At 32.5% G+C, this 26,300-nt stretch overlaps 2 protein-coding genes and 2 pseudogenes across 2 annotated transcripts; 2 read left to right on the top strand and 2 right to left on the bottom strand.

Moving 5' to 3' along the window:
• The first annotated feature begins 2,636 nt into the window (after nucleotides 1–2,636).
• On the top strand, nucleotides 2,637–3,980 carry LOC128173678 (uncharacterized). The gene is made up of 2 exons (XM_052839350.1): nucleotides 2,637–2,989; nucleotides 3,092–3,980. The coding sequence occupies exons 1-2, from the start codon at nucleotides 2,709–2,711 to the stop codon at nucleotides 3,978–3,980; spliced, it is 1,170 nt and encodes a 389-aa protein (XP_052695310.1). The 5' UTR covers nucleotides 2,637–2,708.
• Nucleotides 3,981–6,084: 2,104 nt separating this feature from the next.
• Nucleotides 6,085–11,832, bottom strand: LOC128172084 (uncharacterized; annotated as a pseudogene).
• Nucleotides 11,833–16,101: 4,269 nt separating this feature from the next.
• On the top strand, nucleotides 16,102–20,383 carry LOC128172087 (uncharacterized). The gene is made up of 4 exons (XM_052837859.1): nucleotides 16,102–16,546; nucleotides 17,850–18,037; nucleotides 18,882–19,001; nucleotides 19,532–20,383. The coding sequence occupies exons 1-4, from the start codon at nucleotides 16,268–16,270 to the stop codon at nucleotides 19,665–19,667; spliced, it is 723 nt and encodes a 240-aa protein (XP_052693819.1). The 5' UTR covers nucleotides 16,102–16,267; the 3' UTR covers nucleotides 19,668–20,383.
• A 199-nt stretch (nucleotides 20,384–20,582) lies between these two features.
• LOC128172085 (uncharacterized) lies at nucleotides 20,583–26,023 on the bottom strand (annotated as a pseudogene).
• Between the last annotated feature and the right edge of the window lie 277 nt (nucleotides 26,024–26,300).

Below are 26,300 nucleotides of genomic sequence, written 5' to 3'. Positions count from 1 at the left end.
CATTGTACATGTATGTTAGTATGTATGTTTTATTATATTTATCACTGTGTGCATAATAATGAATAATGATTTCAATTGAAATTCATATCTATGTATAAGCTATCTTTGACCACAATCTTGTAAATTGTTTTATATAAAATCAATAAAAGAATTTGAAAAAAAAAAACTTCTGAGATCTGAGATCCTCATCCCTACACTATATAATTTATTCTTGCTCTTTGTGTCATTGCGTGTAAAATTGTATATAGATTATGCCCCCTTGGAGACACTCTGACATTCTAGAACTTGAAATAATAAAGTATTTTATCTTATTCATATGTAGTGTTTGTTCCGTGTGGGTAATTCCTAGCCTAATGATGACACGGCTTAGTGTAGGAGACTTTACAATTGCCCCAAATAGGCGAATACACATGCATATAACATTTTGTTTATAAATCTTAAAAATTGAATTAAGCAATTTCCAAAATGTTAATGTGCATCAGGAGAGAAAAAGCAATCAAGAAATGATTTAAACTTTGCCACTGTACAGAAGTAAGAATGTATTAAGAAGACTGAATCTTTAGAACCAGGTTAGATTAGGGATGGGGTGGGTGGGTGGGGGTGAATGTGGAGTATAAACATTTATAATTTGATTCATTTATTGTTATTAATTTTAACCTGTCAATGCATACTAGTTATTGATCCCAATATGACCTCTGATCATATCTCAATAGATCATTTGTCAATTATGCAAGGTGTAATGTAATTTTTTTTTAAGAATAACATTTGTTACCTTTATAAAAGTTTTTATAACATTATTGTTTCTTTGTTCAAGACATTTCAGATGGTATGTAGTTCATGATCCCAAGTGCTCTTCCTGAAATTAACAAATATCATAAAAACAATATAAAGATCCCCACCTGAATCCAAAGAATCTATTCCTCCTTAGGTCATGGCGCATCAGATCATTATGGCATGTAAGTCATGATCCTAAGGGGTCATCCTGACCCCCTTAGAATCAGAAATTGTCAATTATCTTTAAATTATTGATGTTTGATGATCCTATCTCTATTTAATCTTTATTATTAAGTCTCCCGAATGAAATTTGGAGACTTATTGTTTTTGTACGGTTCTTGATACAAATATTATTATTCTTCGTCTTCTTTTTCTTCTTTCCCGCTCTGAACTTGTTTCCCAGAGAAGGCTGAACAGAATTGTTTAAAACTCTAGGATATGATAGGCCTGCATATCTAGTTGCGCACCCTGGTGTGATTATTTCTCATTTTGGGTTAGACAACCACTTTGGGGGGGGGGGGGGGGTGAAAAGGGTGTGGGGTCTAACATTGAACCTTGTAGGAAGAATCGTAGACTCTATTGTAATTGATAACTTAAAAACGGACAAAGATAATAATATAGGATTTTCATAATCATATATTAACTGTTACTGGCAATATATAGGGTTTATTAGATCTGACCCCTGGGGTCATCCCCACCTCCCAAATTTGAAATTACCATATATCTCAGAAACTGTTATAATCATGACCCCTAAACCATATATATTCATGTTCTGATGTCAAGGGGCAACAAATGTTATTTAGGTCATGGGCCCTGTGGATGGTCCTGACCCCTTCAAACAGCAAGTCCCTTAATATATTCAAAAGGTAATGAGTCTCAGGGTTAAGTTTTATTTTTCAAAACCGTAATGCACATCTATATGGAACAGTTCCTATCATATTCCAAAATATGATGTGTCTATCCATTAAATCATAAAAGGAGTTCTAGGATCTATGTTTTCTTGAAGTGATAAACGTCAATTTTCTGCTACTCTTTGACTCCCTGGATGAAATCTAAATGTTTAAAACATTACTGTACATCTATAGAACAGTCCCTATCATATCCCAAGATATGATGTGTCTATCCTTTAAATCATAAGAGGAGCTCTTGGATCTATGTTTTTTAGTGATAAACGTTTTAGTGATAAACGTCAATTTTCTGCTACTAGTTGACTCCCTGGATGAAATTTAACTTTTTAAAACCTTATTGCACATCTATAGGACAGCCCCAATTATATCCTAAGAGATGACGTAGCTACTCCAAAAGTTGTAGGAGGAGTTCTAGGAACCATACTTTTTTTGCAAAAAAACCGTCATTTTTTGTTGCCCACTGATCCCCTCAATAAAAAAATAATTCTGGAACCTGACCACACTTCAATATGACACCCCCAACCATATTCTAGAAAATCATTTGGCTACTGCCAAAAAAAATGACGTTTTTAAAACCAGTTTTTTTGTAAAAACAAAAAAAAACATCATTTTTCAGCCATTAAATGACCCCCAGGACAAACTTGAAAATTCCGAAACCTTATTGCGCATCTATAGGCATCGTCGGATACCCACGGGTGATCGCGTCTTTTACTTATCAACCGTGGGCAAACCAGCCGAAATATCGTTGTAAGTTAATTGATATTCATGGATCATTTGATTGGTCATCATATGATTCCATCGCAAAACCTCGATGGCATTTCAACCAATCAGAATTCTTATAACGTATCAGTGTTCGGCTATCGTAAACATGGCGGGCAAGTTTTAAAATGTGTGTTAAAGGTTCAGTTTAGATGCGTTAAAACCTTTCCAGGAGGAAACAATTACAAGCTGTTGAAAGGCAGGGATTCATTTCTTTCCGTTAAAACAGGCGGTGGCAAAAGTATTTGCTATCAAGGTTTCCAGCTGATGTGGACGGAATTGAACGGATGCGAATGCAGTGTTTTGATAGTTTCGCCATTGCTTTCGATAATGAAAGAACAATGTGAATACTTGAAATCTTTTGATTTTACCTCAACGTATATTGGCAGAGATAGTAGCGAAGACATAGACATTATCAATGGTAATTTTCAATTCCTGTTTGCTTCACCGGAATCCATTTTGTCTGTAAATAAGTGGAGGGACATGCTCGTTGCTAGCAAACATTTCAAACTGTTCGTCGTCGATGAGGCCCATACTGTATTGCATTGGTAAGAAAATTTTATTCCAACGGTATATAACACATGTAATAAATTTCCCTTACAAGATGTTTTACTATTTATTGCACAAGATTTCAATGTGTATATTTTTAGGGGTGAAAGTGAAATCGAGATGGAGCCTTTCCGTATCTGGTACAGCAAGCTAGGCGAAATCAGATCCCTAATACAGTGTCCTGTCCTGTTGATAACTGCAACAGCTAACAGATCAGCTCGAATGGAAATGCAGAAGTTTTGCATGATAGATTGTCATGAAATTATTCAAAATCCTGATAGAGAAAATATCAAGCTGTTTGTTCATAAATTTAAGAGCACAGTTCCACATGGAGACATTTTCTACTTTCTTATTCACTTGTTAAAAAAGAACAAAGAACTGTGTGAAAGATTTTTGATATTCTGTCCTTCAATTAAAACATGCAGTGAATTATTTTCTGCCTTTAGGATGAAACTTGGGCATATCATTAAGCATGTTGACATGTTTCATTCACAATCACCAGACACAGTTAAAGAAAAGATTAAAGAAGACATGAGTGTAGAGAGTGGTAACATCAGAGTTTTAGTTGCAACAAGTGCAGCAGGGATGGGAGTGAATTTCAGATCGGTTAAATATGTTATAAATTATGGACCTCCCAAAGATATGGATGGATTTGTCCAACAGTTCGGTAGAGCAGGTCGTGATGGAGGAGTGGCCATGGCCTTGTTACTTTTTAATGGTAAACAGTGTAGAAAATTGGATGAAGACATGAAAACCTACACTCAAAATAAAGAAACTTGTCGTAGGGACATCATACTTTCAGCATACAAATCAAAATCTGACCCCAAAAGATTAAGGCACATGTGCTGTGATATTTGTGATGTCCAATGTGATTGTAATAGTACTGACTGTTCGAATTTTAAACATCCATTTTATAAATACGAATTGCCTGTGTGTTCTTCAGATTCTGATAATAGTGCTGACGACATGTTTGACGACGATTCAGATTAAAACAAATCATTTCATTATGTTCCTGGTTTTGTTTTCTTTTTCATTTAAAGGTATGGTGACATAAAGTGAAGAATGCTTAGTTTTCTACCAAAGCAAAATTGAAGAATAAACATTATTCAAGTAAATTGAAAATATTTAGAACAAAAATATAAAAAATAAGAATCTTCACTTTGGAAAAATTTCAAATTTTGTTGCATTAGACAGCATTTCTTCACTATATGTCCTGTTATTGATATTGCAGTAAAATGAGAAAAAACATCCTTAGGTTGTACAAATTTTAATCATATAATATACACAATCTGGGGTAGATCCAAAGTATGCATGTCAAAACAAGGGTTAATTTAGGATATATTAAGGAAGCAGTCATACTATTTGGCTACCGACACTCTAAAATGCATATGATAAGTGTAAATACTTGGTCAATACATAAAAAATGAGACCTAAAAGACTATAATATGAGGTAAAGCATAATTCATTATGCTCATAGATGTATCTATATATTGTAATTACATAGGAAAACTTGCAACATTCTTTTGAGCCTTAATCCAGTTGTGCAAGTCTTCACTATTAATAGAATACAATGGCTCCTTAAAATTTGAAAAACTTTACCATATTAAATCTTTCACCTGTCCTTTTTGTCGTAATACTTTCACAATTGTAACAATATCACCTGTTTTGTCAACTGTTGGTCTCGTACTCCTTGATTTTACAGTTTTAGTACTTTTCATTAACTGATCTTTTATTCCATCTACTACTTGTGTTGTCATACAAATTAGCCTTGCAGATTGAAAGGATTTGTTTGCACCTTGTGTACCTGTATCTCTACACAATTATCATTCGGAATATTGTTTTTAATTCCACCTTTCAAGTTAACGGTCATGTTCCATTTATACTCAAAGCTTTCTTTGGTATCTAGTATGGCAATTATGTATGTAATCATTCGCCAAAGCCAAATTTTATATTTTGAGTGTTTTACTGCAGCAGCATACAGCCATTCCATACACTACTGGCTCTGAAAAGTACTGAAAGTGCCATTTTTTACTGATAATATCTGATATTTACTGATATTGAACTGTCAGTGCTGAGAATTGCTGATATTTACTGATAATTTTACTGTTGTTACTGATAATTCCTGTGGGTTCTGATATTTACTGATATTTACTGAGGCTTTTGCTGTGAGTTCTGATAATTGCTGATATCTGAGAATGGCTGTCGGTACTGAGAATTACTGATAATTACTGATATTTTTCTGGGACCAGGAGAGGTAGAAAAATGCCAACAATATGATTTTTTTTATAGATAAATGTACATGTACATATCTATTTTTCTTTATGAAAGCAAAATAATTACATTTTACTATTTTAGACGACATCACAGACACTAAACACTTTATACATGATTAACTATAATTTTCAAAACAACTCTTTGTGCTATTTGACAAGTATAAGGATTTAAATTATTTTCTTCATTCGTTAATTATCGGTATTTATTATTTATTAGCAATAAAGATCCTCATATTTTCTCCAATTCACCTGCGATAAATCATTTTGATCGGCATCGGAATACCAATAATTAGGCTTAAATAAAATAACTGCGAAGGCCGATTATCTATCAATATTTATTTCATCTATTCTTTCTGAACCACAAAATTATAAAAATTCATTAGTTTTCACACTAAGAGTAACTGCGTACAACTTTGAAATTTGATTGATTTAGACTTTATACTTTTATGCACTAGTATTTTAACACAGTAGTCTGTAAACCACTGCGCCCCTCTCGAATGACACTTATATTCTGCAGAAATATTACACATTATGTTCATTAAAAATTTGGGTTTGTTTTTTTTTTGACATATATAAATAATCATATCCATTAATTTCTGTACTTTCTTTACTTTGATGACCAAATTAAAAAAAAAGCTCAACCAATATGAATAGACGCCCCTGATTCAACAGCTTAATGATTAATTTTAAATACCGTACAACAAGACTCTTTCAACAGTGTTATTTATACACTTTTTGTTGTCTATGATGTTTGAAAATCATTGCCAGTATAATTTTGATTAATGTTGTTTCCCTGATCAATAAATAAAAGAAACGAAATATAATAAGTGCTACTTTTATTAATTTTTATACTCCATATATCTAATAAATAACATACATGTAATAGAATACATCACGGTACGTGTATCAATTCTCTTACAGCCAGTATGAATTCAAACAAGAAACAGAGAAAAAAACCAAAACAGAAGACAATCATTTTAAATAAAATGCAGCAAGTATTTGAAAAGTATACTATTGCGTGAATAAAAAGTAAATAATAATCACTTCATTTGTAAATGGCTGTGGTACATAAACTATTCTTAAGTTCTATGATTAGCAAGTATATGTACACTATCAGAAAAATGAAATCAATTAGAGATGGCCGAGTCCTACCCATGTAGAGGGCATCTCAACAACAAGATACGGCGTACGCACCATCACCTAAATTGAATTGCATTTTTCATTTTCACTACGTAAATGTTCATTCAATAACTGTAAAGTCACAGTTGGTTTACCTTTCAAACCCTTTACTTATGAATATTAATATGAGTAAAATATTATATTTTCTGTTGTCTTATGTAGTTTCACACTTCACTTTAATTGTTTTTCAAAATTGCATTTCCTAAGTGATGTTATATAAACATGAATATTTTCCATCTAGACACTTGTGACATTAAGTAAACTTTATATTTTATAAACATCATTTGTCTAAATACATACATGTATCTACCTACCTACATACTACCGGTACATTGCTGCATGTAAAATTATACATTAAGGCTTCATTTACAGATTTTTGATATCGGCATCATTTAACACAGATACAAAGTTGTCTTTTTGTACATACACTAGTGGATCACTAATCAAGTTAATGTGAACAAGCCTCTGGAAGAGAACGGTATTTTGAAATCTGCACAGTCCATCTTTCCTTTCCCCCAATGGGAAAACATCTACAACAGCCCATGTCTGCAATGTACAATTCACATTATGCTCGAGAAACATCCTCACTTCCCCGAACTGGAGGTGGCCACTTAACACTTTCACAATAGAGGAGTTTTTTCTTGAGTTGTGATGTTTTGTACAAATCTTTCGATCTTCTGAGCTGTATGAGTATTTCTCGCTGGCATATTCATTGAAGAAGAAGATGTTGATTTTCATTGAAGTATCGTAGAACTTTCGCATATGTGCAGACATAGCCTCTGTAAGGATGACATCCTTGTCCTGGGATTGGCTGATCTGAAAAGTGGTGACTTCAGGGGAATGTTGGACTCTGTTCATCACTTCATCGGCACCATGCGGAGGCTTGTATTTCTGACTCATCACCATGTACATACACCAGTCATACACCTAAAATGCATATTGTAATGTGTCAATGAAACAAATCACATTTTCGCAGCAAGTAATGTATAATGGAATCACCATGATCATTCTGAATATTAGTAGATAAAAAGCTTACGAGATACAATTTATCTCTGAAATATATAGAAAAGCTAATTTGTTGAAGAGGATGCAACTCTCTGGAATTTGCATGATTAGAATAATCCAACTCAACATTGTCAATGAACTCTATTAACTCCTGTTATATTTCAAATAAATAAATCCTCTTTAATTAAACAGAGAGTTCTAATAAAAAATAAAGAATGCGAAAAATGTTCAAATTTTAAGCTAAAATATTGTTTTTCCTTTTAACTAATATATTATAATTTTTTGTAGAAAAATTTACATTTAGATTTTATGAAGAATCAGACAGATAATTTGTTGACTATCCAGCCTCAATACTGCAATCAAACTGCTCTCTCAATAATGAACACTCATCCTGCCTTCATAAAACTTGGAGGATCAAAAGTCTGATCATAACACAAGTACTCACAACATATGTCTCCATCACAGTTGCTTCTTCAGCTCCTTTCTTTAAACACTGTCTACTAATCCATCCATTGGCCCTTTCATAAGGAAAAAGCCATCTCCCATACAGAGGACCAAAGGTGGGGAAGCCATCCACGACATGATGCAGCAAATGAGTGACCAGATTCTGTTCAAAACAAGAGATTTTAACATTCAGATCAGATGTATATTATTATTTTTTTTTCCTAGTTAAAAAAAATTACAACAAGTACTGAAAAAAACAACGTAATTATTGAATATTCACAATAATCTTTAGTAAACCTTTAAAATATTACCTGCATGGAAAGGGGGAAATCTCGTTCAAATAGACTCAAAGCTGAGTGTGCATCTTCCTGCAACTCGGGAATATCTTCTTCTTTCAACTGCGGTGAAACCATTCTCTTGATAATATTCAAGACCAATAGCAGGGTTTCCTCTTGTTGCTTGGGTACACCAAGCAAGAGCACCACTTGTTACAAACTACAATACAAAATACCTACATCATTACACAAACTACAAAATTCCATAGAGGTACACTTACGTAACACCTTGAAGTTGACATACACTCTTTTAAGTTTTTATCCATGTAAGAGTTATTAAATGTTTTCTTTCACAATTTTTATGTGTTACAGCATAGCACTATATGTATACTTTTAACTATAAATACCTATATTATATACCAGTCAAGAATTTGAAATCAATGGTGCTTTTTTTTTTATCTCAACAAGATATTAAATGTATTTTATGGTTACTTATATATTGTACAATTTGAAAATCTTGAAACAAAGTTAACGGTATTTCATATTAATGTAGTCAGACATTTGAAATACTAGTATCCTACATTACACAGTTGAATCAATGATCATGAATAACAATCCACAAAACCTGAATTTAAAAAAAAAAAAACTATATCTAAATTTAGAATCTGTTATTACAAATACATAATGGTTATTCAATTGAAACTATCTTTAAAAAAAACTTGCCTGAAGTTTTGCATTCATCGTCCGTAGTGTCCACGGCTTTGAGAAATGTGGTCCCGGTGAAATATTGTGAGCTATGCTGTAGGTGATTGACGCTGCTCTGGCATCCGCTGTCTTTATTTGTTCCTTTGATAGGGACCAAGGTGTAGGGTGCAATACGATACTTTCTTCTGGATTCACATTTTCTTCATTCAGTCTTCTTTTTTTGTTTCGTTTTGTTCCCTGGGGTGGCAAGGCTTCAGTAACTGCTAAATTTCGCTGAACCCAAATTTCAGGAAATCGGTTGAATGACTTTTCACAACTTCTTACATTGCCTCCATCATGCTTGCCAATCAGCATGTCCATCACGTGTGAAATGAAATCTGCAATAGTATGCATTCCGTCCGGCTGCATTTGATGTAATCTGTTGTGGTAGGGGAGTTTCATGAGTGCATATGTGCCCTTCAGTCCAGTCTCCTTCTGGTGTTTTTGCTTCTGAGTTTTGTTTGGCAAACTGTCATACTTGAGTCTCATTTGTTTTTCCTGCTCATTCGATATTGTCATCGGATTTTTGGTTTCTCGGTCCTGCAATGCAAAGCCAGTCCCTTCCCTCATCTTGTCACCAATTGGCAGGAAATGTCTGTTGGATACATGTATGGTCTTCTTTAGAGAATGCCAGTAATGTCCAACTTCATTACAATATGGGCATGATCGAAGAGCTGAGTGTCCAGAGAGATGAAGAAGTTTTGAGTAGGCGGGAATGTCACAAAGAAACTGCAACAAGGCTACTTTAACTGTTGTTGGTGCCCCAATGTAAGCATTCTGTAGTGGAAACTCTGTCAGATCTAGGAGCTCTTCAATAAGGATTTCTAGGTAGGGTTCTAATGTCTTTGGTTCACATCCCTTTGGACCACTAGGAATGATACCCATCAAAAGCATAGGTCCCATAACTTGGCGGATAGTTCTTGGCAGGTTGATCCAGGTAAGAATTAGTGGCCACATGGATTTTTGGCTGGAAGTGTGCTTGTTCGGATTAACTCCATCCGTAAATAAGGAGAGTGGAACACATAATGGCTCCTCTGTAGCTTCGAATACACCACCAGTTTGAAACCATGAATTGTATAGTGATCCATCTACAAAGTCAGTCAACGTTCCCCTCACACTGATTTTTTCTGCATACAGAAGCTTACAAAGGTTGAATGTTCCAAACCATCTTGCTAATCTAGGTCCAAGGGGCATATATGTAAATGATTTTCTCACTTTGCCATTGAAGTATCGTGCACTTGGGACAAGACTGTAATCCAGCAAACTCTGTATTGTCTCTATACACAACACAGTCATTAACACACACATCATATTTATATAATGGAATAAGGAGATGTTTGATCAAATCTTTCGCCTCCTTATATGATGCTGGCAAGTTATTAGGTTGTGAGAGAGTCCTTTTTTCAGTCTTCAGTACATCTGTTAAAGCACTTTTCGACATCCCGTGATTGGTAGAAAACACATGTAAATGTTGTGTAACAGCTTCCAACAGAGTAGTGTTCGCTCCCGAGAAAAGAGGTGAAAGGAGATTTTCATCCCTGTATGCAGCCTCATCAAACTGATACTTTGGAAGTAAGGGCACTGTTTTGTTGCTGAAGACTTCATCTGTGTGGCGATGAAAAGTTCTCTTTGGTACCCACTTGCCATTGCATATTCCACACTTGCAGTACCACTTGGGATCTGTAATAAGATAAAAACAAAATAAGTAAATCTAAATAAATCAAAATAAGTAATCTAAAAATTGATTTTGCTTTTTTTCCTACTTACAAATCATAGTTAGTACATAAAACTTACTATTAGACTGAGTGTTTTCAGCAGATGAAAACATTTTAAGTAATGTCAAAAATGCAATACATAGTATTGCTCCATTACAGATCTTGCTACATGCTGACATCGAAACCTAACTAACAGCAACCTCTGAACCCTGTCTGTCCCCAAGCACTGCGATTTGAGTGGGAGTGGCTTTGTCTTAGCTGATTGGCTATTTATCATTAATGAGCGATTTCATAGGCAACAGATAGTCTACCACATAAATTCAAGTCATTTTTGTTTTTAACATCATTAGAGTTGACAAAGGAATAAAAACTGTTAGACACTCAGACCCATGTATGTTACATGTATAGTTGCAGTTTTCAACAAGAACAATACATATATATATATATTTGATCATAACATTTTAGCAGTAGTTAGCCCGATATACAATGTATCTTAAAAAATGATGGATTAACAAATATTCTTGAATAAGATTAAAAAACAAAATATTTTTGCACATTGACCACAATTAAATAAATTTATAATTAAGTTTAGCTTGTGCACATGAGTATACTAGACATACATATATTAGTTACACATGAGAAGTTAAGTTTCATTTTAATTATCAGCTTCATAAAGAGGGGTGATAGAAATCTGTTGATAAATATCTGAAAATTCATAAACACTATATATATGAATAATGTTAATTTAGAGAGTTAATTAGTTAGCTCCTTTGGTTAATTACTTGTAAATCCAACTTTTTCAACCTTTAATGCATGTACTATTGTTTGTAAGACTATATTTGTTAATATTCTCTCAACATCCAAAAATGCATGCATGCAGTTCTGAGAATGAAGAATTTTGCAGTCAATTAATTACACGTTTTAACCCCTCTTCTTTCCATATGGAAGCTAGTGTAAAAGTATAATTATCTTAATTTAACTGCTATCCAATTAAAGATCAAAATTAATAGACCTGATAGATATGATTACAAGGTAGACCTATCCCATACCAAAAAAAGTTATACAGAGTCATAACTATTTTGTAACTAAACTGGTAACTTTTTAGTGCCTCAGATTTGAGGTACAAAAAAGTTATGACTGATTTGTAACTATATTTGTCTTTGTCGTTTTGAAGTATAACTAAAATGTACCTATATCACACTTAGACAATTTTCACTGTAACTTTTCTGTGCCTAATTTGAACTTAGTAATTTTAAAGTATAACTAAAATGTACCTATATCACACTTAGAAAATTTTCACTATAACTTTTTTGTACCTATTTGGACTTTGTCATTTCTTAGTATAACTAAAATGTGCCTTATTCAGACTTAGAATTTTTCAGTATAACTTTTTTGTAACTAATTTGGACTTTGTCATTTTTAAATGTTTGTTTCACTTTACAACAGACTTAAACTTTTTTTGTACATGAGTATATTATAGATTAAAAAAACAACATGCATATATGCACACACAGTGAGTCTTGTCTGACACACTCTCACACACTTGACCCTAGGTAATTATAAATTTTACTGCCTGAATTCCAATGCTATTATTAATAACCTTCTTTAATAATAACTTCATTTTAAAAAATATTGAAGTTTCCTGCAAGTTTGTGTTTTTCATCTCCTCTTCTCTTAAATATAATTCACATTACAGCAACAAAAACTAGCTATTGTGTTTCTGATAATTTTCAGCTCATTCTTTAACAGCTAGTACACTCTGACAAAAGGGTATGTCCATTCATATGTTGTTCAGTTATCAGTGAAGTTAATTGCAGACCTTATTTATGGAAAGACAAGTGTGATATCAGATGTGTATATACCCCACCAAGCCCTCAGGCTGTGTAAGCCTTAATTCACACCTGTGTGATTGTCTCTATTTAATCATGCGTTAAGTCCAGCAAGCTCTTTTACTATTATGCAATTAAACAATGGACTTGATTTAATGATTGCTTTTTCATTTTAAGAACAGTTAATAAACATGATAAACATTCAATTGAAGAAGAAAACTGATATGCATTTCCTCTCAGTAAATGTGATGGGCTGGGTTGATTCAATCTTTATAGATAAAACTAAATTTACTTGGGTAATTAGTTTGTCTTTTGAGTTATCATAATGTTTGTTTTTGGTGCAAAGCATATAATATAAATAGAGAAATTATGTATATTCCCGCTTGTTTTTGAATCCACCATGATTCAAAATGGCGACCTATAGTGATAGTTTCGTATTACTAGTAGTACTAATATTTTATTACATATTGCAAGATCAGTGAAATAATATCCTTAATTTTATTAAATTGGTTTTTTACACAATGAAACACTAGTAAATTCATCCTGTATTTACTGAATACAGTTTTTTAAAGTATTTTTCACTCTACTTGGTAGCTGTGATATGATTGGTCAGATTTCAAACTTGATCAATAGCGGTATTTGATTGGTTGATATCATTTTCACTCATTTTAAACATGAAGAAGGACAACAACACTGAGGGTCTTCATTCCTGGATTATCAGAGTTTTTGTGTAAAGTTTAGTTAGATTTCCATGTTAAGAATGATCTGCATCAATGATAATTATATTCAGAGAAAGTCCTGAGTGATGGGCTTGGATATATGTTCGTATTTTTAAATGATGGCTGCCCAGATTTGCTGGAGGAAATCATTGTGAGGAATACCATGGTAAGATTTTGATAATTTACAGAATTTATAACTATAGGAACAAGATTATTTTATTGGATTGCTATCAGCTGATATAAATATTTTAGTAAATCAACTGTAACACAGGGATTTTTACCAGTAAATTTAAATTGCCCAAGATGACAACAAACAAAATGGCGGAACTTACTAGGCATAGTGTGATAAGTGTAAGGAGAATGTTCAATGTCTCAAGACTGTCTTCTATTTTTGTATGTAAAGTTGTAAACTATTTATACTGACAAGATTATAAATACACATCAATATAATAAAAGTGAAGCACTGCTCATGCAGCTATCAGTTTAACTATATAGTAATTAGATCATTTTGTTTTACACAGATTAAAAATTCAGAACTTAATGATCTTTATAGTGAAATATAAATTGCTGTGATGACTGTTATATATTTTTGATATAATTACAGACTGTCCAATTTACAAAGAAGACAAGAAAGACATGCAATGGCATATGCAGCAACTTGACTACACATCCTGTTAACTTCTTGTCATCACCTGCCTTGATCTACTGATACCACCCCCATCCCTGGAAAAAATCTCTGGACTCATGATCTACCAGCAACACCAGGGCATATTCATTGAATATTATTCAATATATAGTAATATGCTCAGTCCATGTGTGATGATGTGTGATTTTCGGGCATGCACTATTCAGAACAACCAACACCCAACTTATCCATTGATTATCCCACAAACTTTAGCACCAATTTAGGACCAGAGCTGGGAACAATGACTTATCTTATGCCACATTTTTTTTTTAAATTCATATATCGGATCACACTAGTTTTGTATTTTGTAGTTTTTCTTTCACAAACTGAATTTTTATAATTTATACATGATGTATAGTAGACAAAGCCATGTTAACTACCATGATTAACGAATGAACCTAGCTGGAATTTTATTCATTGATGGTAGATTTTTTTCAGTCTTGCAGTTGGTGAAATGATATATAGAACTGTCAGCACTTAAACAATGTATTTAAAATTAAGAATTTGATAAAATTATGTTTCATTTTATCTAAAACCAAACAAATGTCCAAAGGGGTTTCTTTCATAAACCACTATTTTTCAGTTGTTTTTAATTCTTAATTTGGTAAATATGTACCTTCAAAAAGTGTCAAATAAGCTGTTTGCATACTGCATACCTGGTATTTTGTTTCTCATAATAATCTCCCTAGTAACCACACTATTAAATAACTAAAATTATAAATTATATCAATTGTAATGTACAAGACATTCAGGTATGAAGTATGGGGGGATTTAAATTTACATAAAAAAAGTGAATAAATAAGAGAAGTGAATAAATAAGAATAAACCACGTTACAAAATTACAAAAAGCATAAGAGGGGAACGCCCCCCCCCCCCCCCCCAAACCACCAAACAACACAGATTAGGATTTTCATGAAATCTAAGTTATGAAAACACTATGCTACAACCCACACCCACAGAGATTAGGATTTTCATTATTTTGAGAAGTTGTCCTTTCTTGTCCTTTTTCTTTTTGCTTTTTAAGATTTTTGGATGAATCTGCCCCCCCCCCTTTCAACAACAATGCTATGTGCCTGTCATTTCATTGTGCTGCTATGTAATGAAAAAGAAAATAAGTTTATCGGTATAATCAATTCAGAAAAAAAGGTTTTTTATGTTCGCATATACATCATGATGCTGAATTATTAGTGTTACTATGCTAAAAGATGTTACAATTATGTGTCATATGATTATCTAATAAGAATTATATTTTGATGGCTATTAATTCTTATCTAAGTATCTTTATTTTTATAAAAAATTTATCAATTTGCAAAGATTATAAGATTATAATATGTAAATGAAAAACTTCATTGCTAAAACAAAGTGATACCTTATTTATACCTGAAATAATGCATTTTTTACCTATAGATGTAGTATAATGGTATTTTTAGTTTACCTTAAATGTATCTAAATCTGTAACTATAATGTAACTCAAAGTATAACTCTGGTGTACCTAAAAATGTAACTCAAATGTGCCTATATCTATAACTATAATGTAACTCAAAGTATAACTCTAATGTACCTTAAAATGTAACTCAAATGTGCCTATATCTATAACTATAATGTAACTCAAAGTATAACTCTAATGTACCTTAAAATGTAACTCAAATGTGCCTATATCTATAACTATAATGTCACTCAAAGTATAACTCTAATGTACCTTAAAATGTAACTCAAATGTGCCTATATCTATAACTATAATGTAACTCAAAGTATAACACTAATGTACCTTAAAATGTAACTCAAATGTGCCTATATCTATAACTATAATGTAACTCAAAGTATAACTCTAATGTACCTTAAAATGTAACTCAAATGTGCCTATATCTATAACTATAATGTAACTCATTGTATAACTCTGATGTACCTAAAAATATAACTAATATGTGCCTAAATGTATAACTTAAGTATACCTGTATTTGTTCTTATTTAAAAACATAACTATTTTGTAACTTTTTTATAACTATTTTGTGCCTGATCTTGATTTTTTTTATGAAATAAATTGTTGATAGTTATATTTTAGTCATGACTTTTTTGTACCTAATTACAGAGTTACAAAAAAGTCATAACTAAATGATGCAACTTTGGAACCGATTAGAAGTAGTGGTTCCAAAGTTGCATGACTTAGTTATGACTTTTTTGTAACTATCTAAGCCTTCAAAAGTCATGACTTTTTTGTAATTTTTTTTTGGTATGGATATGTGACAATTTAAGTTTGCCAATTATTAAAACAACAAATAATTTGTTATAATTAGGAGTAGTTAATTGATCATGATTAATGAGCAAATTTTTAAACATGAACATGTTACATATTGGTCAGAGTGTGCAAGGACAGTCTGGAAGTAACAGTGTTTTGTATTAACTGACATCATGAATTCGTTCAACTACCAAACTTTGTCGTTTAACAACGCGGACTACAGCTACGGTTCAAATGGATCTATGCAGCAGAGTACATCATATTTGCCCCAAAGCGTTTCCAAGACTTGTGACTATAACTGCATTTGTTGTGCCCGTTTTCACGTTGGAAACCCTTGCCCTTGTAATACACCGAAGACATCCATTGGGACCCAAACAGACCTGGAAGTTCCCCAGGGACTTGATTCTGAGCGTTTTTGGAAACGTGGAACCTATGAGCATAGCATTTTACAGGTAAATTTGTAACTGATATTTTTATATATTTACAAACCTTTATTGTCCCATATATCATTCCAAAAAAAAATGAAATGTTTTCTCTTATAATATGGATATAGTAGTTAATTCATATATTATGACAGACATATGAGGTACATTGGATTATATACATACTTGTTTATATATTTAAGTTTCTCCTCAAATGAAAATATAATATTTTCAATGAATATCATACAGTTATGAGTGTAAAATATAAATATTGAATTTACAAGTACATGAAATGTGTATTTTGTGAGAAAGTGTAAAGTACGGTACATGTGTTCTTAATATAAATTGAATATATATATATATATATTATATATATATGTATATTATTCTTATATAAGCCCTGAATTTAATTGTTAAATAAAATAAGATGATTGAAGCAGATGCAATTAAAAAATTACAAGTGGGCCAAGAACCATAGATTGATAATGTTAACAAAATGCCGATTTAACTGCATGTCAAGTACATGCATGCATTTATGTAATACATGTATATTAAGATAAATGTTCATGTAAATGAGATATCTATATTTATATCAATTTGTTGGGTAAATGTACTAAAGAGCCCAGAACATTGGATTTGTTGTTTTTTTATTCTATATCTTATTATAGCAATTTACATGTAGATGTTAATATTGCCCATGTGTTTCTGATAGAATGAGCTTATATATATACCTAACATTTTTTGCTATTTTGTTAATTAACCATGGAAATGAAAGTCTAACATAAAAATATGCAAATTACATGTACATGCATGTACCTAAAACAACCACCCAATGCTATGATTATGAGGATAACTACTTTGATAAAAACTGTTTAGGTTAAGAGTTATTTTATTCATAATGTATAATGATATTAGTTAATACAGTTGATATGGAGTTATTTAAAACAGCTGGCAAAAGTGCCTATATAAGTCATATTTAGTTCTTTTCATTATAAGGTACAGATGTAAGTTAAACCTACAATAGTAATCTTTATGTGTTTGTTGTTATATATACATAGATTTACCTCCATAATAGTCATTAATGTCTGAAGTATATGAAGGCAAATTTATATACATTAATAGTACAATGCATGTTTCAAAACACCCAGTCTCTAAATTTGTGTGTGTGTGGGGGGGGGGGGGGGTTTAATCAGCTGGTACAAAATATCTTCACAAGTATATTTTAATTATGTACACATAAGCAATGTGTGTTAAAGCACTTTCTCTTAAACACAAGTATGATTTTGAGTAATTTGTTTTTTTAATAATTTTATGTTTATTTCATTTGTTTTAGAAATCCGTACATGATGTTGTTCAGAAGTACCACCTCAGTGGGAAAGCAGATGCTAGTTGGGAGCAAGCAACGAGTGAGATCATGATTTCATTTACAAAGGACATGCCACAGACATCAACAAACCGGCAGAAAATTCAACAACGCATGAAGAAAGCGATTTATTGGCTTAAATTCTATGGGAAGAAAAAGTAAGTTATTCATGTGTCATTTTACTTTTTCAATGTATTAAAAACTTTAATTATGTATAAAAGTCATCATTTTTTTAAAATCTTGAAAAATACTTAGGAATACATGTATTGTTAGACAATCACATTCTGTAAGACCTTAAGGTATTAATTTGATTTATTTTGATTTAACAATTAATCCAAAAATTTTCCCCAAGTTTTCACACATATTTATTGATCTCGCAGGTGTCTGGGAGGTCTGTATATTTACACCTAACAAATGTCTGGTTAGGACAATAGGTGTGAAACTCTCTGAGCTCCACTGGTCGCTACAATTTGCACAGAATATACAAGAAACTAACAGTGACTGACCATACAGACCAATCCAGAATTCTTTAAATAACAATTAAATTTTATGACAACCACACTTTCTCCTACTGTTTGTTCACCACTTTTTTATGCTATAAAGTATTAAAGAAAAGAAATAAAATTCATGTTGTAAAATAAATGGTCAACAAAATATTAAATTTGAGCAGTGACATTTTTTTTATATGTTAAATAACAGTCTTACTTATAAGTTTACATGTTAAATAAAATATTAATGCAGTTTTTAATTGTACGTGCTGTACTTAGCCATTTGCAATTTCGACTATTTAATCAATTAGTTATTAATATGATCAACTGTCAATGATACAATTACCAATGACTCTATTGTATGCTAAAAATAATTCATGAAAAAGAGAAACGTTAGTTTTGTTGTTCAATATGCACAATATGAGGACACGTAGTAACCTGATTAAACCACATTCACCACTTTTATTTTCACTTCTTATTTTTCATGTATTCAATTTTCTCAACTTTATTTCAGAACTCAAGCCATGAAGGATGGGCAGAAGTCGGTTTTTCGATTCTTGTGCAAGTCTAGGAAAGAGAAGTCTCAGACCACACCAGCTGCAACCAGCACATTGTTTAAAGATGCCCATGATATGTAAGTGATTAGAATCTGTGGTTTATTGACTGTCATGAAAACCTAGCCTCTTTTATTGCTTTTTTTATATTTGTTCCTGATAATGACATTCACGATATATCAATATTTCAACACATTCTTGCATTATAACTAAATGAACCTGATATTTAAATTATCATTATAATTATTTGCGAATTGTCTTCAATTTTATTTGTCAATTGCTTATTCATATTGAAAATTGAAAAATGTGTGGCCACAAGGATGCTTGAGGATACATTATGTGTTTTAACATGTTTAAATCATGTGAAGTTACATACGTCAGGTTACCAAAAAATGTAAAACAAATATCAATTGAAAAATAGATGGAACTAAGAAGTGATTATAAAAAAGAGAAAGAAATGTCTGTATGCCCCCCCCCCCCAATCTCCTCTCCACATGAAAAATTATTAGTAAATATGACATGTATATTGTTTAATTCATAATTATAATTTAATAAATTACTGAATTAAAAACAGATATGATAGACTTATTAAAAATTATGCATATTTCAGAGGAGCAGACAATCGTGGAGATGACACATTAGAGGAGATGATGTCCACACCTCCCTCTGAAGATGATGACAGCTCTGACAGTGATGTCCCATTGTCTACGTACATCAGGAAAGGAAAGACAAAGAAAGGACAGTAAAGATCACAGACATTATATATGTGTGATGATATTCCAGTGACCCCATGATTGTGCGCAAAAGACTGATTCACTTCACTACAAGCCTGTATCATGTCTATTTACTAAGTTCTTGTATGGGCCTATGTGTATTTAAATGTATAATTTGGCATGTTTACAAATAAAATGAAATAAAATCATATGGAAATTAATGTATCATTTTTGTTGAAATAAAGTCACCATTCTCTAAACTTAAATGGTAGAGATTATAAAGATGTTGACAGGTATCATTTGCCTAGGAATAAATAAACTTCTGTTTCACTCATGGTTGAGGAAATTCGAGAGTTCTAACGTTAAGAGTCTCGAATTTCCTCAGCGTTGAGTGAACACCAGTTCCACGCATACACGTGAAATACATCAAAATTAATGTAAAATTACACATACCTGCGAAGACTGTTCAAGCCACAGCTTTAGGTTTTCAAGTTGTCTTCTTCTTGATTGATTCTTTGAAAGTACACTCGAAACAAACGATAGGCTATCAGTACACGTGCTACATGTTGCATGGTTTACGTTTAGAAACCTTTTGAGCTCCATAGCAAGCATTCTGTACTTTTATGGCTAATTACAAATGCTCTCAGTAAATGGATACAATGTTCAAACAATTCACGGTATCCGTTGCTGATCTGAGGCACTTGCAATAGAGTACATTTTGAAATGTCATGTATTTTCGAGGTTCAAATGAAATCGACGACAGACAATTTCGGCACCTGCTGAATAATTGGCCCGTTTTGATAAAAGTTAAAAATGTTTAAAAAAAAAATGATTTTATCTTTTGAGAACTCTTTACTACTATATAACACAATATTCTATTTAAAAGTACCAATTCTTTTTGCAATACTATGTACCACGTATTTGTACCGCCTACTATTGAGTTAGGCCTACATACATGACACCCGGGTTAATTACTTGCCGTTAAAAACTTGTACAGAATTAGATTTGTATTCATGTTAATTTTCAGAAGACATATAGTTGATATATATATTGACATATGATTTTCAATAGAACTGAATCATTCTGTTGAAGAAATTTTTTATTTGAAATCTGTGTTAATTAATTATAGTATCTTTTAAAATTATCAAAATCTACCAAAACTGAATAATAATATATTTAACTACGGGGGTGGGGATCTTTAATTAGCCACTTTCTACCTCTCCTGGTCCCAGAAAAAATATCAGTAATTATCAGTAATTCTCAGTACCGACAGCCATTCTCAGTAAATATCAGCAATTATCAGAACTCACAGCAAAAGCCTCAGTAAATATCAGTAAATATCAGAACCCACAGGAATTATCAGTAACAACAGTAAAATTATCAGTAAATATCAGCAATTCTCAGCACTGACAGTTCAATATCAGTAAATATCAGAAATTATCAGTAAAAAATGGCACTTTCAGTACTTTTCAGAGCCAGTAGTGATATAAGCATTGCGTACAATTCTTTCACCATCACCCATTTGATAAGCATTGCATGTATCTCTTAACAATAAAGACATTAAAAGAAAGCAATGAACAGGATTTGAATCTGCATCCATATTTTCAACACTACAAAACTTCCAGCAATGTTTTTTTTCTAAATGTTTCTTGAACCAACCAGATTTGAAGTATGTTTTAGCACAAAGAGGACACTCGTACAAGTCTTCATTTTTCATAGCTTCCATCTGGGAATCATTCTGATCCCAAGCCTGCAAGTTTTCTCGCAAATGGTGTATTGTTCCAAAATCACAAAAACCTAAAGATTCGACCACTTTATTTGCGGCATGGAGAACCCAGTCAGCTTTTTCTTGGTCATTCATCATAGAAAACACAGGTGCATCTACAGGTGTTGAACTGATGTCATCCATGTCCATGGTATCCAGGAAAGCTCCTACAATGTACCCATCCGTGACGTCATCAATAAACTGGTGATGTGGCCTAAAATTTTAAGATTTTTGAAAACATTAAAACTGATATGCATATAACATAATGTACATTTATACACAGGGTATAGAGCTTTGTCTTCATATATACACACAATAAAGAAACCAAAATGCACTGAACAATAGATTAAACAAACTAACAACAATTTCTATACCATTAATAATTTCCCTACTGTTAACGTCGGATACCCACAGGTGATCACACCTTCCTCATCGACCATGGGTGATGAGTAAAAGATATGATCATCTGTGGATATCTGGCAATGTAAACAGTATTAATGCAAAAATGGGTTGTTTTTTGTTTACATATATTAATTGTTTGCAATAGTTTGCAACAATTACAGTACCTGAATTTATTGATTACTTCATCAGGTCCTGAAACATCTCTTCTGTTTATGAGATTGCGAAGTTGGTATAATGTCCCAACATCTGATGAGCTTTTTTCTTTGTAGAAGAGTTGGTAAATGCTCTGTAGAAATAAAAGTTAATAGCAAATTATTGTAAAGTTTACCTTATTCCTCTTCATCTAGAACTACAAACATTAAAATTTATTGTAAACATAAAAAAAACAGCAAAAAAGTAACCCTCTTAATTTCATGGGCATCTGTTAAATACCCGGTAGGTTTAAAATCAACCCCTCCACCCAATAATAAATTCATTGAAGTCTGTCTACATATTATCACAAAAGCAATACCATAAAATTGAGAGATGATGTTAAACCAAAATAAAATTATCATGCATTTGAAAAGTAAAGCAATATCTAATATGGCAATGTCTTTAAAACAAACTGCATTTTTTAAAAAATAACATTTTAAATCAATTTGAATAAATACATGTGTTATAAAGGCTTAGTTTATGTTATAACAATTTATCAATAAATTTTCTTATTTTTACACATAAAAACTGTCCTCAATGGACCAGTGATTTCTCTAAAAATAATTCAATTTTTCTGGGGAGGGGGGGAGGTTGTTGTCAATAAGGACGGAGAAGCCATTAAAACCTATTTTTCATCAACATTACTATGTGAACTTAATTTGTAAGAATTTTCCTAGAGGGTGGGGGAGGTATAGACACGATTTCCAGTCTAGATCAACACACAACAATAATAATCAGTTAGTAAAACACAAATGAAAACAAAAGAAAAACTTACATGTGAACAAGGTGAAAAATAAACGTCAAACTTTTTGAACTGTCAACTTTTGAAACATCCACGCTCAGTATACCAAAAGAAAGTTCATTTCCCTGTGCAATCCCTCTGGCCTGTGAATTAATCCACTAAGGCTCTCAAATTCAGATGGGACATTCTGCATGGCCTCCTGCGCAGAAAAAGCTCCCTCATTCGTCAGAACGTCTCCACCGAACACAATTCTTTCTGGCGTTTCATTGTCTACATGTGGAACTGCTAGGTGATGGATTCTTTGAAGTATAGTAATCATGCCTAAATAATAAAAGATAATGAAAAATATTTCCTTAGAGAGTGTGGAGATCTAATTTTAAGAAATGTTCTCTCACTGTCATATTAAAACATGTATATGCACATAGAAAAAATTCCATTACATTTAATTTTTTCTCATTTAATTATACCTTGAGAAGAATTCTCACTGGCTTCAATTAGGTCACAATTGAGAAAAATAGACTTCTCCTTTGTCTTCTCCATGTATGGATGTGAAATATAAGTTGGAAAGCTTGCACTTGCAGGTTTCAAAAATTCAATATACTTCAGCAGGATGTGAGATACATGGAAAACAATGTTTTTACAAAGGCTGTCAGTCTGTACCATTGATGGTATCCAACTATTTGTTGGTACACGTAAAACATCATTTCTTTCTCTCAAAATATCGGACGGTAAATTCAAGTCCTCTGCTGTAATTCGTTTTTGCTTGGCCATGACTAGGAACCAGTGTAAGCTCTTGCGCTGTTTCTCCATGGTCATCTTTGCTGGACTGATCGTGACGTCCAAATTATCCCCAAGAATTTCTATTGGCTTTGGTTTTGAAATAATGTTCTGAACTGAATGATCTCCTGTATCAGATTTATCATCAATTTCACATGCAGCAGAAAAAAGCAAATTGTTTTCTGCACTACTTTCAGTTCTACCAGTATGGTACTGTGTTTTGTCTGCTTCACTTTCAACAACAGCAGCATGGCACGGTAAGCCTTGTGTCTCACTGTCTCCACAAGCAGCAAGCGAAGTTACTTCTGTATCACTTTCAAGCCCTGCAGTAGGAGACAGTCCTGAAGCATTCCTTGTGAACTCTTGTTTGTGATTTACATATGTTGAAACTGTTTCCATAATCTGTTTTTCCGTTGTTTCACAAGTTGTTTTTTCTTTTTCATTATGCTTGTAGGCGACACAACTACACCAAGATCATGAAGTATTTTCAAACCCTGAAAAGATAAACAATTTAATCAATCCATGAGTGTTGAACTTTAAATTTTAACTTTTTAATTACAGTACTGTGCATGTACTATTTTGTTTTGTATCTGTTTCAGCAAAATAATGTACATGTATATTGTTTGGAAGTTTAACTCAATTTGTAATAATTCAAATGACTTGTATTTTAAGTATTGAGTTTCAGTCCCATTTTTACATTCATGAATATAATGTCAAACATTAAAAATCTATCACCTCTTTGGTCATTCCACATTTGTCTGCAATAAGTCCTAAGATATACTGCAGCTGATTAAGTCCTTGGGATCTTGTGTAAAGTAATATAGCTGCAGAGGTTATCACACCAGGCAACTTTTTCATGGTTCTCAAATCCAGGTTAGCCGCACCACATAGAATATTATGCAAGTAAGGAGCTTTGGCTTGAAATTCATGAGAAACAGCTGTCCAATCAAATTTAAGAAGGTTTTCTGAACTTTGATATTGGAAGACATTTCCATTTCTTCTAACAAGAACATTAATTTATTTCTGAATCTCTTTTTTCACAACATTCACAATATCATCCTTGTATTTATCATTTTTCCTGTAATGTTTCATAATTGCTTCAGGTTTCTTGCTGTTCATCATAGCTTTCAAGGCCGATTTTTCAGGTTCAGTGTTAACATACTTGGAGCGTTCACCATGTGGGTACTTGACTGTGATCTATCAAAAAATAAATAAATGAATTGTTGATCTTTACAAGACGTACTGTTCATATGCCGGTATATGTTCATATATAAGTGAACTTTGCCAAGGATCAAGAGATCATAATATGATGCCACAATGATCATTGCACATTTTATAATTGCTTATTTTATTTTTGATATTGTATTATGTATGTACCAGGTATATAAAACATGATATTGAACATGTTGAATACAGTAAACTTATTTGTCAATTTTAATAATCTGATTTTCTCAAGATAACAATGATAAAAAGTTCACCAATTTGAATTTGTTTGATGGTCATAGATATCAAATCTCCTGCTTTTTATGCTATAATTTAAAGTCTATGAAATAAAACATTGAATATGTGTAGTGGTGTGCGACCAGTTCTCACCAAGTACCGCTTCTCGCTAGTACATTTTTTAAAATCTAAAATCTAATCTTCTCGCCAGTACATAATATAAAATCTATGAAATAAAATGTTGTATCTGTGTACTGGTGTGCGACCAGTTCTCACCAAGTACCGTTTCTCGCCAGTACTTTGTGACGTCATTTTTTGTACATAATTTCATGTGACAGTGTGTTGAAATGACGTAACAATGTACTGGCAAGAAATGGTACACAGCAAGAACTGGTCGCACGTCAGTAGTTTTACGGAATGATTATGGTACAAAATGACTCCTAGTAAAATTTCATGGAGACGAAGAAAAATTGTTTCATAGTTCCTACCATTTTTGTACTCAATATTGTATAATAGTTAAAATATTTGATTTTTGCAATAGCATTATAATATATGTATATGCAAAATGTAAACCAAGTGCGCTATATTTACCTTAACATCAAAATCTTCTCGTGGTTGTTTTGTCAGCGTTGACCTTGTGACTTGAGTTACAACCCTTTTCTCTGGTGTGACTTTAGGTGCAGGACTACATTTACGGGTAGGTGTGCAAAATAAACTTTTCTTGAGCCTTGACCTTGGTGTCGGCGTTTGTTTAACTAACGGTCTTTTTTCCCCTCTTCTAGGCGTACTTACACACTGTTGAAGAATGCCTGGCATTGCTTTGAGTGTCGCTAAAAGTTTGTCGCGTTCTTCTGTTAACGACACAACTTTCGTCTCAATGTCCCCATTTAATTTCCTTATTCTGTTCAGTTTATTCACACACTGATTGCAAAGAACGCCAGTCATAGCTATTCCCAGTATTTTGAAAATATTTCCATAGTGATCTTGGCTAATATTTGATGCTAAGGACCTGTAAGACTTATCCCGGATATTTTTCTTACAAAATCCACACGTCTTCATGGGCGCCGCCATTGTTACATGTTAAGTTAACAACAATACGTATTTTCAAAACTGAAGAGTTCCAAATTTACTATCAGAGTTTCTGATTGGTTGTTCAATATGAACAAATTTGCATATTTTACAGCGATATTTCATCTGGTTTGCCCACGGGTGATAAGTAAAAGACGCGATCACCCGTGGGTATCCGACGATGATCTATAGGATACCCTAAAACATATTCCAAGAGATGATTTGTCTCCTGTTGAAAATGTAAGAGGAGTTCGAGGAAGAAGATTTTTTGTAAAAAAGC

Source organism: Crassostrea angulata, chromosome 2 (assembly GCF_025612915.1).
Source record: "Crassostrea angulata isolate pt1a10 chromosome 2, ASM2561291v2, whole genome shotgun sequence".
Classification (NCBI taxonomy): domain Eukaryota; kingdom Metazoa; phylum Mollusca; class Bivalvia; order Ostreida; family Ostreidae; genus Magallana; species Magallana angulata.
The sequence above is the reverse complement of the archived record's forward strand: the minus strand, read 5'-3'. Positions and strand labels throughout refer to the sequence as shown.